The sequence below is a fragment of the Schistocerca serialis genome, chromosome 1 (genome assembly GCF_023864345.2).
Source record: "Schistocerca serialis cubense isolate TAMUIC-IGC-003099 chromosome 1, iqSchSeri2.2, whole genome shotgun sequence".
Classification (NCBI taxonomy): domain Eukaryota; kingdom Metazoa; phylum Arthropoda; class Insecta; order Orthoptera; family Acrididae; genus Schistocerca; species Schistocerca serialis.
Window position 1 is genome coordinate 761,318,742 of NC_064638.1, and position 13,655 is coordinate 761,332,396.

General features: G+C 39.4%; 1 protein-coding gene across 6 annotated transcripts in view; it reads left to right on the forward strand.

The window, feature by feature from the left end:
• Positions 1-13,655, forward strand: part of LOC126482314 (cation-independent mannose-6-phosphate receptor) — a 768,212-nt gene that overhangs the window by 737,191 nt on the left and 17,366 nt on the right. For 2 of the 6 annotated variants that reach the window (XM_050106390.1, XM_050106358.1), the window contains exon 22: positions 10,788-10,933. The exons of 3 other annotated variants lie outside the window; for them this stretch is intronic. In XM_050106390.1, coding sequence (XP_049962347.1) covers positions 10,788-10,933 — 146 coding nt within the window. Of the gene's footprint in view, positions 1-8,014; positions 8,121-10,787; positions 10,934-13,655 lie in introns of all 6 variants that reach the window. One more of the 6 variants, XM_050106364.1, reaches the window with a different exon arrangement.

Consider the following 13,655-nt stretch of genomic DNA (forward strand, 5'->3'; position numbering starts at 1 on the left):
ATGGTTGGAAAGCTTGCTTATTCCAAGGATTGTATAAAGAATTTCAACTATATTCGTTGTTGACGCCGTCTGAGTTGGTCAGCGTGTAGACTGCGATTGAAAATGGAGAAAACTGTTGCATACTGCTGTTAAGCATGTTCATTTGTAGGTTTGGACTGCCGCACAGATCAGACCTGAGTGGCGTGAAGTACATGGGGATTCTGCACTATCACCGAAGACCATTTACTTTTGGATTAATGAATTTAAACTTTTGTTGGACAAGCGCCGAAGACGAAGCGCGCTCCTGTCACCACAAAGGAAATCATTGACAAAATCGAAGATATAGTAATGCAAGACCACCAAATAAAAATTCCTGAGATTGCTTGGACTGTAGTAATCTCAACTGAACGAGTGCATCATAACCTGCACGGAGAATTGGCTATGAAGAAGCTGTGTGCGAGGTGGGTGATGCTTAATCGTAACCAGCAAGACGTTTTGCGCCGATATGTGACCGTTGATGGCACCTTGATCCATTATTACACACCAGTAGTCAAACAATGGACAAAGGCGTGGTGAAAGTGCACAGCCAAAGACCATTTTGTCAGCCTGCAAGGCGGTGGCCAGTGTCGTTTGGGATTCCCAAGGAATAATTCTCATAGATTACTTGGATAAAAGGCAGAACCATAACTGGACCTTATTACGCTTCATTGTTGGATCGTTTGAAACTGGTGTTGGCTGAAGAAGATCGAGATTGTCGGACAAAAATGTGCTCTTTCACCATGATAATGCACCAGCCTAAGTATCAGCGATAACGACGGCAAGAAAATGGTTTTCTCGTTATAAGGAGGATCGTTTTGACATTAGTGACTCTCCATGTCCAGGAGGACCTTCGGCGTTTGATGAACGCATTAATCCACAATGATTCACGTCAGTGTACTCGAGTTCTAGCTAAAGAACTGACAAATATGACAAACTGTGATCATTCCACCGTCATGTGACATTTGATTGCTATGGGGAAGGTTCAAAAATCGGCTGCTTGGGTACTGCATGCTCTAGCCAAAATCACAAAAATCAGTGGATGTGTGCATCTCTGCTTGCTCGTCGTCAATTGGCTCATGAACAACACCAACCGATCCTATCCTATATCGTTATAGGTGACGAGAAATGGTGTCTTTATGCTTACATAAAGAAAAGAAAGAAATGCTTGAGCCCAAGCAAAGCAGCAACTGCCCGTACAAAGACTGGCGCGCTTCCCCTAAAGATGTTATGCATCTGATGGAACAGCGATGGTGTGATGTTCTATGAATTGCTTCCCTGAAGTGTGACCATCACTGCTTACATGTACTGTCAAAACGGAGACGATCCAATAACAACGACTAGGAAGACAGCGTGAAGTGATGCTACTACATGATAACGCCATCTCGCATTCTTTTAAAGTAAGCAGTTCCCAACGTTTCTGAGCCCATTACACCTACGTGTAATCAGATATTGACTGGTACCCGTTCCTCCGCCCTTTTCCACCGTATCAACATTAGTGTCCAACTAAACTTAAGATATTTGGATTCTGTACGTGTTTCATTAACCCACAAACTAATGGGCGAATAAGACTATGAGTTTCTGAACTCTTTGATGGTGGTAACCAGCTTTTATTCAATATGAATGTATTTGGAATTGCATATTTTACAGTTTTTTGAGAATGTCATGACTCAGTTATTATTACATTTCTTTAGGAGAGGATTAATGTCTCCAGCAGTCCATTTTCTGAGACAAAGTCACTGAACCATATCTAGCTCTCTTCCAAAACTCATTAAAACCTCTGCAAGGTGCAGTTCTGGCCCTACAGACTAACACACTTATTTGTTTTGAAGCCTTTTATGGCACAAATTAGAAACAAATCCAAACACAAAACTGCTGTGTTCAATTCCGTAGAAAGAGATACTCTAAATAATGCAGATGGTACAATCATTTTTGAGATTTCAGATGTCTGTCTATTATTTGAAATGGATGAGTTTTATACCAAAATATGAAACATGAAAAAGCCTATTCGACAAGCTGTCCAAAAAGTGACATGGCGCCTATTGAAAAATGCATAAGATTTTCGAAAATACAAAGTCTCATAACATGCACACATTATTTTCATTTATGGTTTCTGTAATAGTTTCTAATGCTGTGGCTGAAAGAGTGCAGCTTTGCACATGTGGCATTCATTTAATCATATTATTAAAGAGTCTCTTATATAATACTGATCTGCAGCTCTGGTATAGTCATGGTAGGTAACAATGGTCTGATATCAAATTCAATACAATGTTTTGTATCAATCCCAGTCTTTGAAATAGATCATGAGACCAATTTTTTGGGTTGGAACTGTAGCTACAGTTTTGAAAAAGAGATGTGTAGAGAGTACTGAAACTGCCTCTTGAGGAAATGAATTATTGCTTGTTTAAGCAGCTCAGAGAAAATAATGTTCATATCCTCTCATTATTCCAGAGGATTTGGGTTAGAAGAATAAAATGCAAACTAGTTCTAGCACAAAAGTCATTTTTGGAAAAGATAAATTTGTAAGCATCTGATATAATATAAATTTAAGTGCTAGGAAGTCTTCCTTAAAAGATATTTGCCTGAAGTGTGGACTTGTCTGGAAGTGAAACATGGGCAATAAGCAATTCAAATAAGAAGACAATGAAGGTTGTTGAAACATTATGCTGCAGAAGAACACCAAAGATCAGACAGATAGAGGAAGTAACTAATGTGGATTTACTGTATCAAATTGGGGAGAAAAGGTATTTATATCACAACTGGATTAAAAGAAGATATTGGTAGATAGGCCGCAGCGGGAGACATGAAGGAATTGTGTTGTTTATGGAGGGAAGCAGGTGGGATGGGGGGGGGGGGGGGTAAAAAATTTTCAGGAAGACAAAGGGATGAATGCAGTTAGCAGTTCCAAATGTACATGGGCTGCAGTAGTTTTTGGAGATGATGAGGCTAGCACTGTATAAAGCAGTTTGGAGAGTCCATCAAATAATTCTTCAGGCTGAAGACCAACAACAACATCTTCACTTCCCTCTCCTCTCCTCCTATTTCTTAAATGCACTTTTCATTTCTCTTTGCCTTAATCCATCTTTACTTATTCCGCCCTTCTATTGTCTCTGGACTAAAGATGGTACAGTGCTTACAAATGTACTATCTAAAGCATTTTCTGTAAACAGTCCTGCACAGCTTCAGTGTGTTTAAAGTCCCTATGATGTCTGCCCTCAGCCTCACAACTCGTGGAACCCTTTGAATTTGGGCTTTGAATGACCTCACTTCCCTTTCCCATTTTCCTCTAAGAGGGAGGAGCTAATAGTTTAAAAATCTAAGTATCATCTCCTCTTCTTTTAGATATCTGTATTGTCAGTACTTCAAATTTCATCTCATGAAGGTAAGTCTAGATATGTATATTGTCAGTACTTCGAATTTCACCTACTGAAGGTAACTTTTTGGTAGCCATTCTGTCTACAATATTTTATGAGCTATAAGAAGGTACGGACTATAAGACTCACCTTAATTTTTAAGCAGTTTATTTTTAAAAAGTAACATTTTTATTTACTGTTTTTATTATTAGATTATAAGCCCAGACTGAAAAAATTCTTAGTTTATGAAACCAAACTGACCTTTAAAATCCCCAAAAATCTTCATTTGAGCTTTATGATGCTTCATAAACCTGTAGCACCAACTAACTCCATCCTTAAAGTCAATCAAGTACCACTGCAGCACCAACTTATGAGCGTGTATTTGAATCATTTTTGTTATAATTCCAGTGCCATTTTGATGATGTTCTTGAATCCATTTCAATATGTCATCCTGTAGTTTTGACTATTTTGCATTCAGTCATCTATTTCCACTTTTAGTCTTCTTCATTTTTTTCAGTTCTTCTTTAATGGCATGTTGATCATGAGTGTTTTCTTTTTCTGTTGGTTGGGGGCTATAATTCCACTCAGCTGCTCTGTTTCCACATTCAGTTTACAGCTCATGTCATATGAATACTTGTTATTTTTTATATTTCGAAAGTAGGTACTAACAAATATTTTCTGCTGTAACCGATTACACAAATCACTCTCAATTCAAGTATAACACAAATCTATTTCAATTAAAGTTCACTGGCATCATAGACTGCAATGATGTATTGTAGGCTAGACATTAGTCTTGGTTTGTAATGGCAGAGTGGGATGCAGACAGTGTTAGCAAGCTTATGAATCGCCGCAACTCATGTTCGTCGCATCGGTGCACTGCTGCTGTTAGTTGAATCCAATTTTGCCAGATAGAGATAGGTTTCTCCCGACATCGAATATATGGCCATTTTTAAGACTGGTGGGAGTATTAAATCAAACACTGGACATTTTTATATTAATTCCAAATATAAGATGTACCTTAGTTTTGGAGGAAGTTCTTCTATGAAATAAGTGCATCTTACAGTCCGTAAAATATGGTATTTAATTTTACAGTTTGCAGTTTGATCAATTTAAGCAAACCATTGTGCAGATACATGAGGATTGTTGGTAAGACTGTTAAAACAAACTAAAATGATCAGTTCTAGATCTGAAATCTTTTTTGGATGGCGATGAAATATGATTTTAGTTGATGAATGAAAATGGATGTTATTCTGATTAAATTTGTTTTTGCAGCATTACAACAGTTGCAAAGGTACTGAATATTTGCATTAGGTACTATGGACTACTGATGAGTAATTGAGACAGGCAGTTTGCTATTTATGTTGCCATTTTCTGTTCTGTTCCAATCCTATAACCTCTTGTCAATTTTCATGCACTTATTTCCTCATTAGCCAGAAATTCTCTCACATTTCCATTCTAATGGCACAAAAATCTTATGTAGGCAACGGAAATATATTTTCAGCTCTACTACTTGATTATCTGTATTTGGTCAATAATCTTGTCACATATAGCTATTTGGCAGCTTTGAATAAGGTGATACAATACAATATTCTGAGAAAGAAAGCTGCTGCTCACCATATAGTGGAGATGCTGAGTTGTAGATAGGCAGAACAAAACGATTTTCACACTTAAATCTATCAGCCAGTGGCCTTTGTCAACAATAGACACACATACGTACCCACACACTCTCTCAGTTGCCGGAGACTGCAGTCGTGTCTGTGAGTTGCATTTGTGTGAGTGTGTGTATGTACGTATGTGTGTCTATCGTCGACAAAGACCATTGGCCGAAAGCTTTAAGTGTGAAAATCTTTTTGCTGTGCCTATCTTTGAGTCAGCATCTCCGCTATATGGTGAGTAGCAACTTTCCTTCTCTAAATATTGTTACATTCCATCCTGGATTTTCCATTGTGTGGTACAGTACAAGTGTGATAAGTTCATTCAGACAGGACAGATTCAGAACTTGCTCTGTCAGTTTTAATTTAGATTTTATATAGTTTCTGTAGTTGCCTTCAGAAGAAAGAAGGAAATCACCTCAATTACTCATGACAATAATGATTGCATGTATATGCTTGAAGAAATATGTAAGATCTCATTTAGTCCAGTATCACACATACATTCCTAAAATGAGCAAACTGCAAAAATTTCAGCAACTGATTAAATCAAGTATATTTTGTGGATTAGCACCATCAGAATGCTGTAGTTAACCTTTTAATACCATGAAAAGTGACATTTAAGAGTGCTGTACTGGTAACTCTGTTTTGAGTTATACATCGGTTGATACGGTTGAAGTGGCTCCAAGCACTATGGGACTTAACATCTGAGGTCATCAGTCCCCTAGACCTAGAACTACTTAAACCTAACTAACCTAAGGACATCACACACATCCATGCCCGAGGCAGGATTCGAACCTGCAACCGTAGCAGTAGCACGGTTCCGGACTGAAGCGCTTAGAACCGCTCGGCCACAACAACCGGCTGGTTGATATTACACAAGATGTTACTGTCTTGTTGAAGCAAGGTTCACACTGTTGAATCCAAAATCTTGTTGGCAAAAAATGTGTAAACATTGCAGCCTGCCTTTTATTAGAACTTCTGTTGGTTAAATGTTTGATTTTTCTGCACCTAAAGTTATCGGTTATTTGACATCCCTTGCTATCCTGTGCTTATATCTGCCTACATGATTCAGTGTTTCAATGATCTATGTATAATATTCTAGTCTACATCATCTTCATGAACCTTTCTTCTTTAGTACTCCTTCCATTGTTGAATTAATTTGTCTCAGTTGCACTAATGTGTACCTCATTAGCCTGCTTGAAAAATTTCTTCCGTCACATACCTGACAGCTTCTCATTTTGCACTTGGTCAGGCTGTTTGATTTTAATATCTGTGTTGAGTTCTCACCCCTTCTGTTAGCTATAGTGGTATAATGCATTGTCTTTGTAACTATTCTAGTGAGCCTGAATGGCAACACATTCTGTATAATTTTGGAAACTCAGTAACTATATTGGTGCCCACCCAGCTGGCTGTGCAGTCTAACATGCTGCTTCCCAAGCGGGAAGGCGTGCTGGTCCCTGACACGAATCCGCCCAGCAGATTAGTGTCCAGGTCCAGTGTGCCGGCCGGCCTGTGGACGATTTTTAAGGCAGTTTTCCATCTGCCTTGCCGAATGCTGGCTGATTCCCCTTATTCCGTCTCAGTTACACTATGTTGGCGATTGCTGTGCAAACACTGTCTCCAAGTACGCATACACCACAATTACTCTACCATGCCAACATTTGGGGTTTACTCTTCTCGTATGAGACATTCCTGGGGGAGGGGGTCCTCTGCAGCCCGAACCACACAATAACCTTGTGTTCAGTGTGGGGCAGCGGTGGGGCGGGTGGACTGCTGTGGCCTGTTGTGGGGTTGTGAACCACTGAGGGCAACGGTGGGATGAAGCCTCTCCATCATTTCTAGGTGCCCTGTTCAATACACAGTGCACAACTATATTGGTGCAGAGCAGACTGCCCCTTGTTCAAAGCAGGTAGTATATGGCACCACAATGAGCCAACAGATTCTGTACAATCTCCACAGATAGCTATGGTGTAGTGTGTGGGCTGGCAGTGGTGTTTGGTAGTTCAGTAAACACAATTTGACACAAACTACTTTATTCTTCATTGTACCCTCAAGTGGAAACAATGGGAGTGTTGCATGTCCTCTCACACTGAAAACCTGAAAACTAAATGTATGTTTGCAGGAGCCAGAGGCTGCATGTGAACGTTGTGTTTAGTCTTTGTATTGTAGCATCAAATATGCTTCCAGTTTTTTCTTGTGTTCTGTCGCTGGTGTCTCCATTATCATTATCTGCTGTGCTTGTGATATGACAAAATAAATATGTCCTGTGCTGTAGTCATGTTGTTTCAGAGAGGCTTTTGTCTTTTACTGAATAATGTTTTCTTTGTATATGCAAGTGTGTTGTTAATTTCTTCTGGGTCAATTATTGTGTGTGATATTTCTTCCTTGTTGGGAGTAAAATTTCACTTTTAATATTATTTGCTGAATTGGTTAGTTGTTACATACATTCATGTCACTTATGAACTTTTATTTCTTTGTTTTGTTTGTTCATAATCAGTATTGTCTTCTGAGGTTTATTTCCTCAGTTTCTGGAATAATTCTTGTGTTTGCCTAAACCTGTTTTCAAATCATCGTATTCAAAGGATAACTGCTAACCACTGAAACTAGAAGCAAATTGTTTTTCTTTTCTAAATAAAGTTCGGTTATTCATGCAACTATAAACAATAGGCTCATTCATCCCAGAAAATAAAAGGAAAATTGGATGAAGCTAGTATTTTTGGTTCTGAACCTTACAAATAGAAAACATGCAAGCCTCTGTGGTATCTTACAATTTACAACTTTCAGCTCCGCCAAATGGTTAGACATTCCAATTGCTCGTCATTTCTGGGATGATTGCTAAATCTTGCTGCAGCAGTTTTAATTATTGTGGCTATTATATAAAACAACCACATTCACTTTTCTCTTTCCCTGGATATTATTTTGTTGAAAGTAAATTTATACAATGTGATGTTATTAGTGTGATTTATTATAGTATTTGTTTTACTTTTTTCACAGCAAAATGAATGTGATGTTACTATTGGATGGAATTTACCAGCAATATGTCAAATAATCCATGATCATGCAGCACATCATGACGTCTCTAGTGGTGGTATAAACACAGGTAAACTTATGAACTAGCATTTAGGATATACTGTATAATAGACATGCACTCTGCCTAGTAATAACTTATAATAGTAATTTATTATTTTTATATTTGTAGCTACTTCTCCCCTGGGACCAGACATACACATAAGTTTGTGGCACTTCAATGAGATCCCACATGTCATAATCGTATGCCAACCTGTGAATGTGCAATCTAGAGGATGTTACTGTCTTGTTGAAGCAAGGTTCACACTGTTGAATCCAAAATCTTGTTGGCAAAAATATGTAAACATTGCAGCCTGCCACTCATTGTTCTAAACCCCTTCTCTGGTTCATATTTATTGATGATATCTTTGTGATGTGTTTCCAGGGCTAGAACACTATCCTCATTCCTCCACAGCTGCAATAACTGCTCTCCTATCTGCTTCAATTTGTCCTTGTCAGCCCAACACACCACCTCCCTGAATGTTGACATCCACCTCTTCCTTGGCTTCACAAAAGCCTTTGTCCATATCAATCTCACCAACCACCAACTGGCCAATATGTGGATGACACATCTGCAGTGATGAACAATCCCTAACCATTATACTGAGACCTCCAAATGTAGTCCACATACAGAGTCCCTGTGCCATGTCAATAGAAGCCACTAATCCTCCAAGTGTCTCCACAAACGAACTCCAAGGCATAGGTATAAAACCTGTCCTTTGTACTTACCCACCACATCCTAACTACAATCTTGCTACAGACATATCCTACTCTATCTGAGGTAGAGTCACCTGTGAAAGCAGCTTTTTCTCCTTTCATTCTATACTCAGACTCTCTCTCTCTCTTTCTCTCTCTCTCTCTCTCTCTCTCTCTCTCTCTCATTCCACTCCTGCACTATATTCAATGCCATACATAATTCTACCTTCTTGCCCCTCCCCCCTCAGCCATCAGCCAGTCTTCCTCTCACCCATCTGTGCCCCTCCCCACCTTCTTTTGCCACTCCATTTCTCCATTTGATACAATGAAAGCTGCAGGTGGAATGCAGTTGGCTGGGACAATATATTCCTGAGTGCACGCCTGCAAATGTGTGTTTGTGTGTTTCCCCAAATTTTTCTGCATTAGTTGGTTCTGGAGAATTTTCCAGTCTTGTTTTTGTGGCTGTTGACTGTCAGAGATTCACCTATTACGAGGTGAGTTCTTGGCTTTATGTCTTTCATTATTTGTATAACAACCGGCCTCTGTAGCCAAGGTTTCTACTGCATTCCTGTGCAGCTTCTCCTGATTTTGAGGTAATCAGTTCACATCCCGAAAAGAGGCTTCCTTGGTGCTAGTGAAAAGTGGTGATTATGTGTTGGTACCAGATTTCACTGTCTCCCTTATTTTATCTTCATGCAACACACACGTAACACCATACTATACACGCATCCAGTTACCTACATTCAACAAAAACTCATTTAAGATACAATATTAGTACATCCAGAGGAAAAGGGGTAATTGTGTGCCAGTGAAGAATACCCTTTCTGATTTGTTGGCTGTAGGTACCCCTCTGGATCTCCCAGCCAAGACCATATTGCATCCAGGACTTTCCATTATCAAATATATTTTTGTATTTAGATTTATAACAACGAAAATAATCAATTTTTGATGTTACATGTCAAATTAGTGACAATACAATGTTTTAGTAGTAATCTCTGTCTTGCATATTACCCTGTCTTCCACCTTTGAACTCTCAGGTTTTCAAATCTCATCCAGTGCAGTCCCCAACAATTAGTCTTTCCTTCTCATCCTGTCCGGTAAGTCTCTCCTGACCCAGGGTTCTGGGTAACTTTACTGAACTGTACCCATTTCCCTAAACCTCTCCAGTCCTTTCCCTTCATTCCACTTTCTTCCCTTCAACTCTTTTGCCAGAAGAAGAAGCCACTGGCTCTGAAAGCTTGTAAAAGTTAAATCATTTTGTGTGTGTGTGTGTGTGTGTGTGTGTGTGTGTTTTATCCTGCCGTCAATTGGTGAGTAGATTTTTTGTAGATTGCTACAGTAAACATTAGTGATCATCCCATTGAAAGACCAGCTCAAGGTATATGTGTATTTGTGATTCATCTCATTTGCACCAACCCTTATGCCACTTTTGTGAGAAGGAAGAACTGTGAGCCTGACAGGTAGCAATTAGCTCTTCTTTTCCTCCTCCTCCTCTTCTTCTGTTAAAAAAAGACTTGACGATACTCCTAATTGGAAGGGAGATTTTTTTTTTTTAAATTGAGTCTATATTCTGTAGATCAGGAGGGCACTAACTATATTGCACATGATCAGGAAACTGGCAAACTGCAGTGTTGTCACTGTGTATTGCAATCAAATAAGGAAGTTCAAATTTTGTGCAGTTATAATTTGTGGTGCTATCTACATTGTTATTCAACAGATTGTGTGGCTGCAGACTGGAGGCTAACAGATTACTGCTAATGAATGATGATCTTGATAATGATTTTCTTGCAACTTGCCAACTGTGCGCTAAGTGTTACATATTTATTGTGTTAATTTTTTATAAACGTATCATAGAAAAAGATAACAACAACACACAGAGAAACTTCAGTGTCATTTGTACAAGAACTTCATATTTATCTTATAACCGCTGATTGATCAACTTTGCAATCTAATTATTAAATGGATATAAAACTAATTATACTGACATTTAACAAAAATGTTACAGCTGCACTTGTGGTGAGCATGCTCTTCATTGTCATCATAATAACACTTGGGGCAGTTTTGAGAAAGCAACAGAATCGTATTCGCTGTAGGAACTTTTTCAGTTGCTTTGCACTATCAAGATACAGAGGCCATAACTTCTACTCGAAGGTTAGTAATTAAAAAAGGTAAAATTATTTTACATCATAAGATTAATTGATCTTCATGATTAAGTATGGCAATACTTTAGACAAAAGTAGCCTAGAGTAGCCAAAATGTAGAGCCAAATCTCCTTTTGATTGTGTTAATGTGTTTCAAACAAATTATCATTCTAGAAACAGCATATAGTTTTTTTAAAAAAAAAGAAAGGAAAAAAATGCTAGTCCCCACATAAAGGTGGTGTCGAGTCTCAGAGAGGCACAATGACAATTATTGCCAGAAATATTCAGTTTTCAGCCTAAGTCTTCTGTTAGACATAGAAAACTCGACCATTTTCACATAAGCACAACTCACACACACATGGGCACTGTTGTTTCAGGTTGCCAGGAGACAACAGTGGCAATGTGTGTGTGAGTTGTGCTTATGTGAATGTGAGAGAGTTTTCTACATCTGGCAAAGGACTTGTCAGAAAGCTGAGTATTTGTAGAAGTCATGTTCATTGTGCCTGTCAGTGACCCAGTGCCTCTTCTATCTCTTCTATGTGTCGAGTAGTTATCTCTCCTTTCCATCTTGTTATTATTCCATCCTAGATTCTTCATTGTTTGATTTTTATGTGTGAAACATACTTTCTAAAATGACAGTTGAAAATAGTACAGACAATCCAAGAAAAAACATCTTATGTCCGGGAGAAGGTATACTAGTTCTGAAAGTAAAATGTGCTTGATGGGAAGACGGTCGACAATCTGTAAAACATTTCACCATCTTCTTCAGCATGTTCATCAGTTACTCTTCACCAATGTATCACTGCTATTATAGTCTCAAAAGGTAATTGAATGATTCTTGTGTTTTAATTGATGTAATTTAATCCCTAATATGAAAATGTAACATCAGCTGAGTAATAACACATTTTCGTCCATTTAAATCTTTTTATGTTTTTCTCTTTTCGATGTCATAAAATTTTCTATATTACAGAAAACACAACTTTGTGCCACCTCTTTCTCATACACTAAACACCACCATGCAACTAAATGCTTAGTTCTGTAACCTCAGCCTAATTTGAGGTCTCTGCCTGTTCAGCTCCAGCACTTTCGTTCAGCAGCAACACTCACATACAAATCCAGAATGACTCAACTCAATTATGGGAATGCACTTCCAGATTCTCACAGTCTTCCGTAATTCAAGTAATTACTCTGTTGACCTTGAAGAATCACTTTCCCTGACTTCTGAAGTACACTATGGAAACACCACCTCCAACCCAGGGGGCTCACAGCTTCTATGCCTCTCAAATGCCACCAGCCAACTCCATGATTTTGCAAGCTCCAAATTGCTATGTGACATTACTTCGTTTAAGCCTTAGAACCTGTCAGGATCAGGAGAAGAACATCGACAGGTTTTCATTTGCCACTTCCTGCTTCCACTTACAGTGCTTCAGTAAGCTGCTGCTTTCTGCTTGGAATTGAGCTCAGGTGACAATAGCTCTTGTGATTTAAGGTGGGTGTCAATGCTTCTATTTGTAGTTCCTACGTATGTTTGACCACATGTGTTTGAACCAATAAGAAAGGTGTGTGAATATTTGGAAACTTCAGAGGACCTATATCTGCCATTTGCCACTGCACATGTGGTCAAGCGTGTGTGCGTACTACAAGCCACATGCCCCCCCCCCCCCCCCCCCCAATCAACTCTGCGCCCTTACACAGCAGTCTGCTGGTGTCATTAACTGTCAGTTGTCTGGATACATGCAAACAGTATGGCTTGCTGAACTTGTTTGAGACTGTAACTACTTTCTAAGTCATTGTAGCCACTGGTGGTGTCTCTAGAACTGGAAGATGAAACATTAGGCAGAGAAATGTGTCTTGGACCATTGCCTGATGCCCATAAAATGAAAATCACAAAACACGTACCTATTTCTTTCAACGTATTGTGTGTTATGGGATCCAGAAACATAACACACATTGAACCTCTCGCCCTCCAGGAACTAGAGCGACACAGTCATGAACCTTTCCTCCAACAGTCTTAGCCCCATAGAAGTATCAGTCCTTTAAAAGGCCTCATCTTTTCTCCCACTCCCAAATTCAGTCAGGCAGGACTTGTTAAAGACCTTCTCTCCTTTTCCCGGTCCCTGCAGTGGAAACACTATTTTGCCACCAACACTACCTCTCAAATTCAACCAAAGACCAATGTTGAACCCTGCCTGACTCAGTTCACTCCTCCATCCAACTGTGATCTATCCCTGCTGCCCCCCAAATCACTCCCTGTTAACTTTCGAGAATTTCTTAACCTCGAACCTTGCCTCACCATCATTCCCCAAATCCCTCAACATGCAAACCCCACCTTACATCTACAGAATAAACCACAGTCCACCACCTAAAAATTGACCGAGCGAGGTGGCGCAGTGGTTAGACACTGCACTCGCATTCGGGGGGATGACGGTTCAATCCTGCGTTCGGCCTTCCTGATTTAGGTTTTCCGTGATTTCCCTAAATCACTCCAGGCAAATGCTGGGATGGTTCCTTTCAAAGGGCACGGCCGACTTCCTTCCCCATCCTTCCCTAATCCAATAAGACCGATGACCTCGCTGTCTGGCCCTCCTTCCCCAAAACAACCTAACCTGACCTAAAAGCTGATCCCGACCCTATAATCCTACGTGCTGACAAAGGCTCCACCACTGTTGTTTTGAACTACAAGAATTACCTGGCATAACCATCCACCTATAGCCCTGTTAATGTGACCCTGT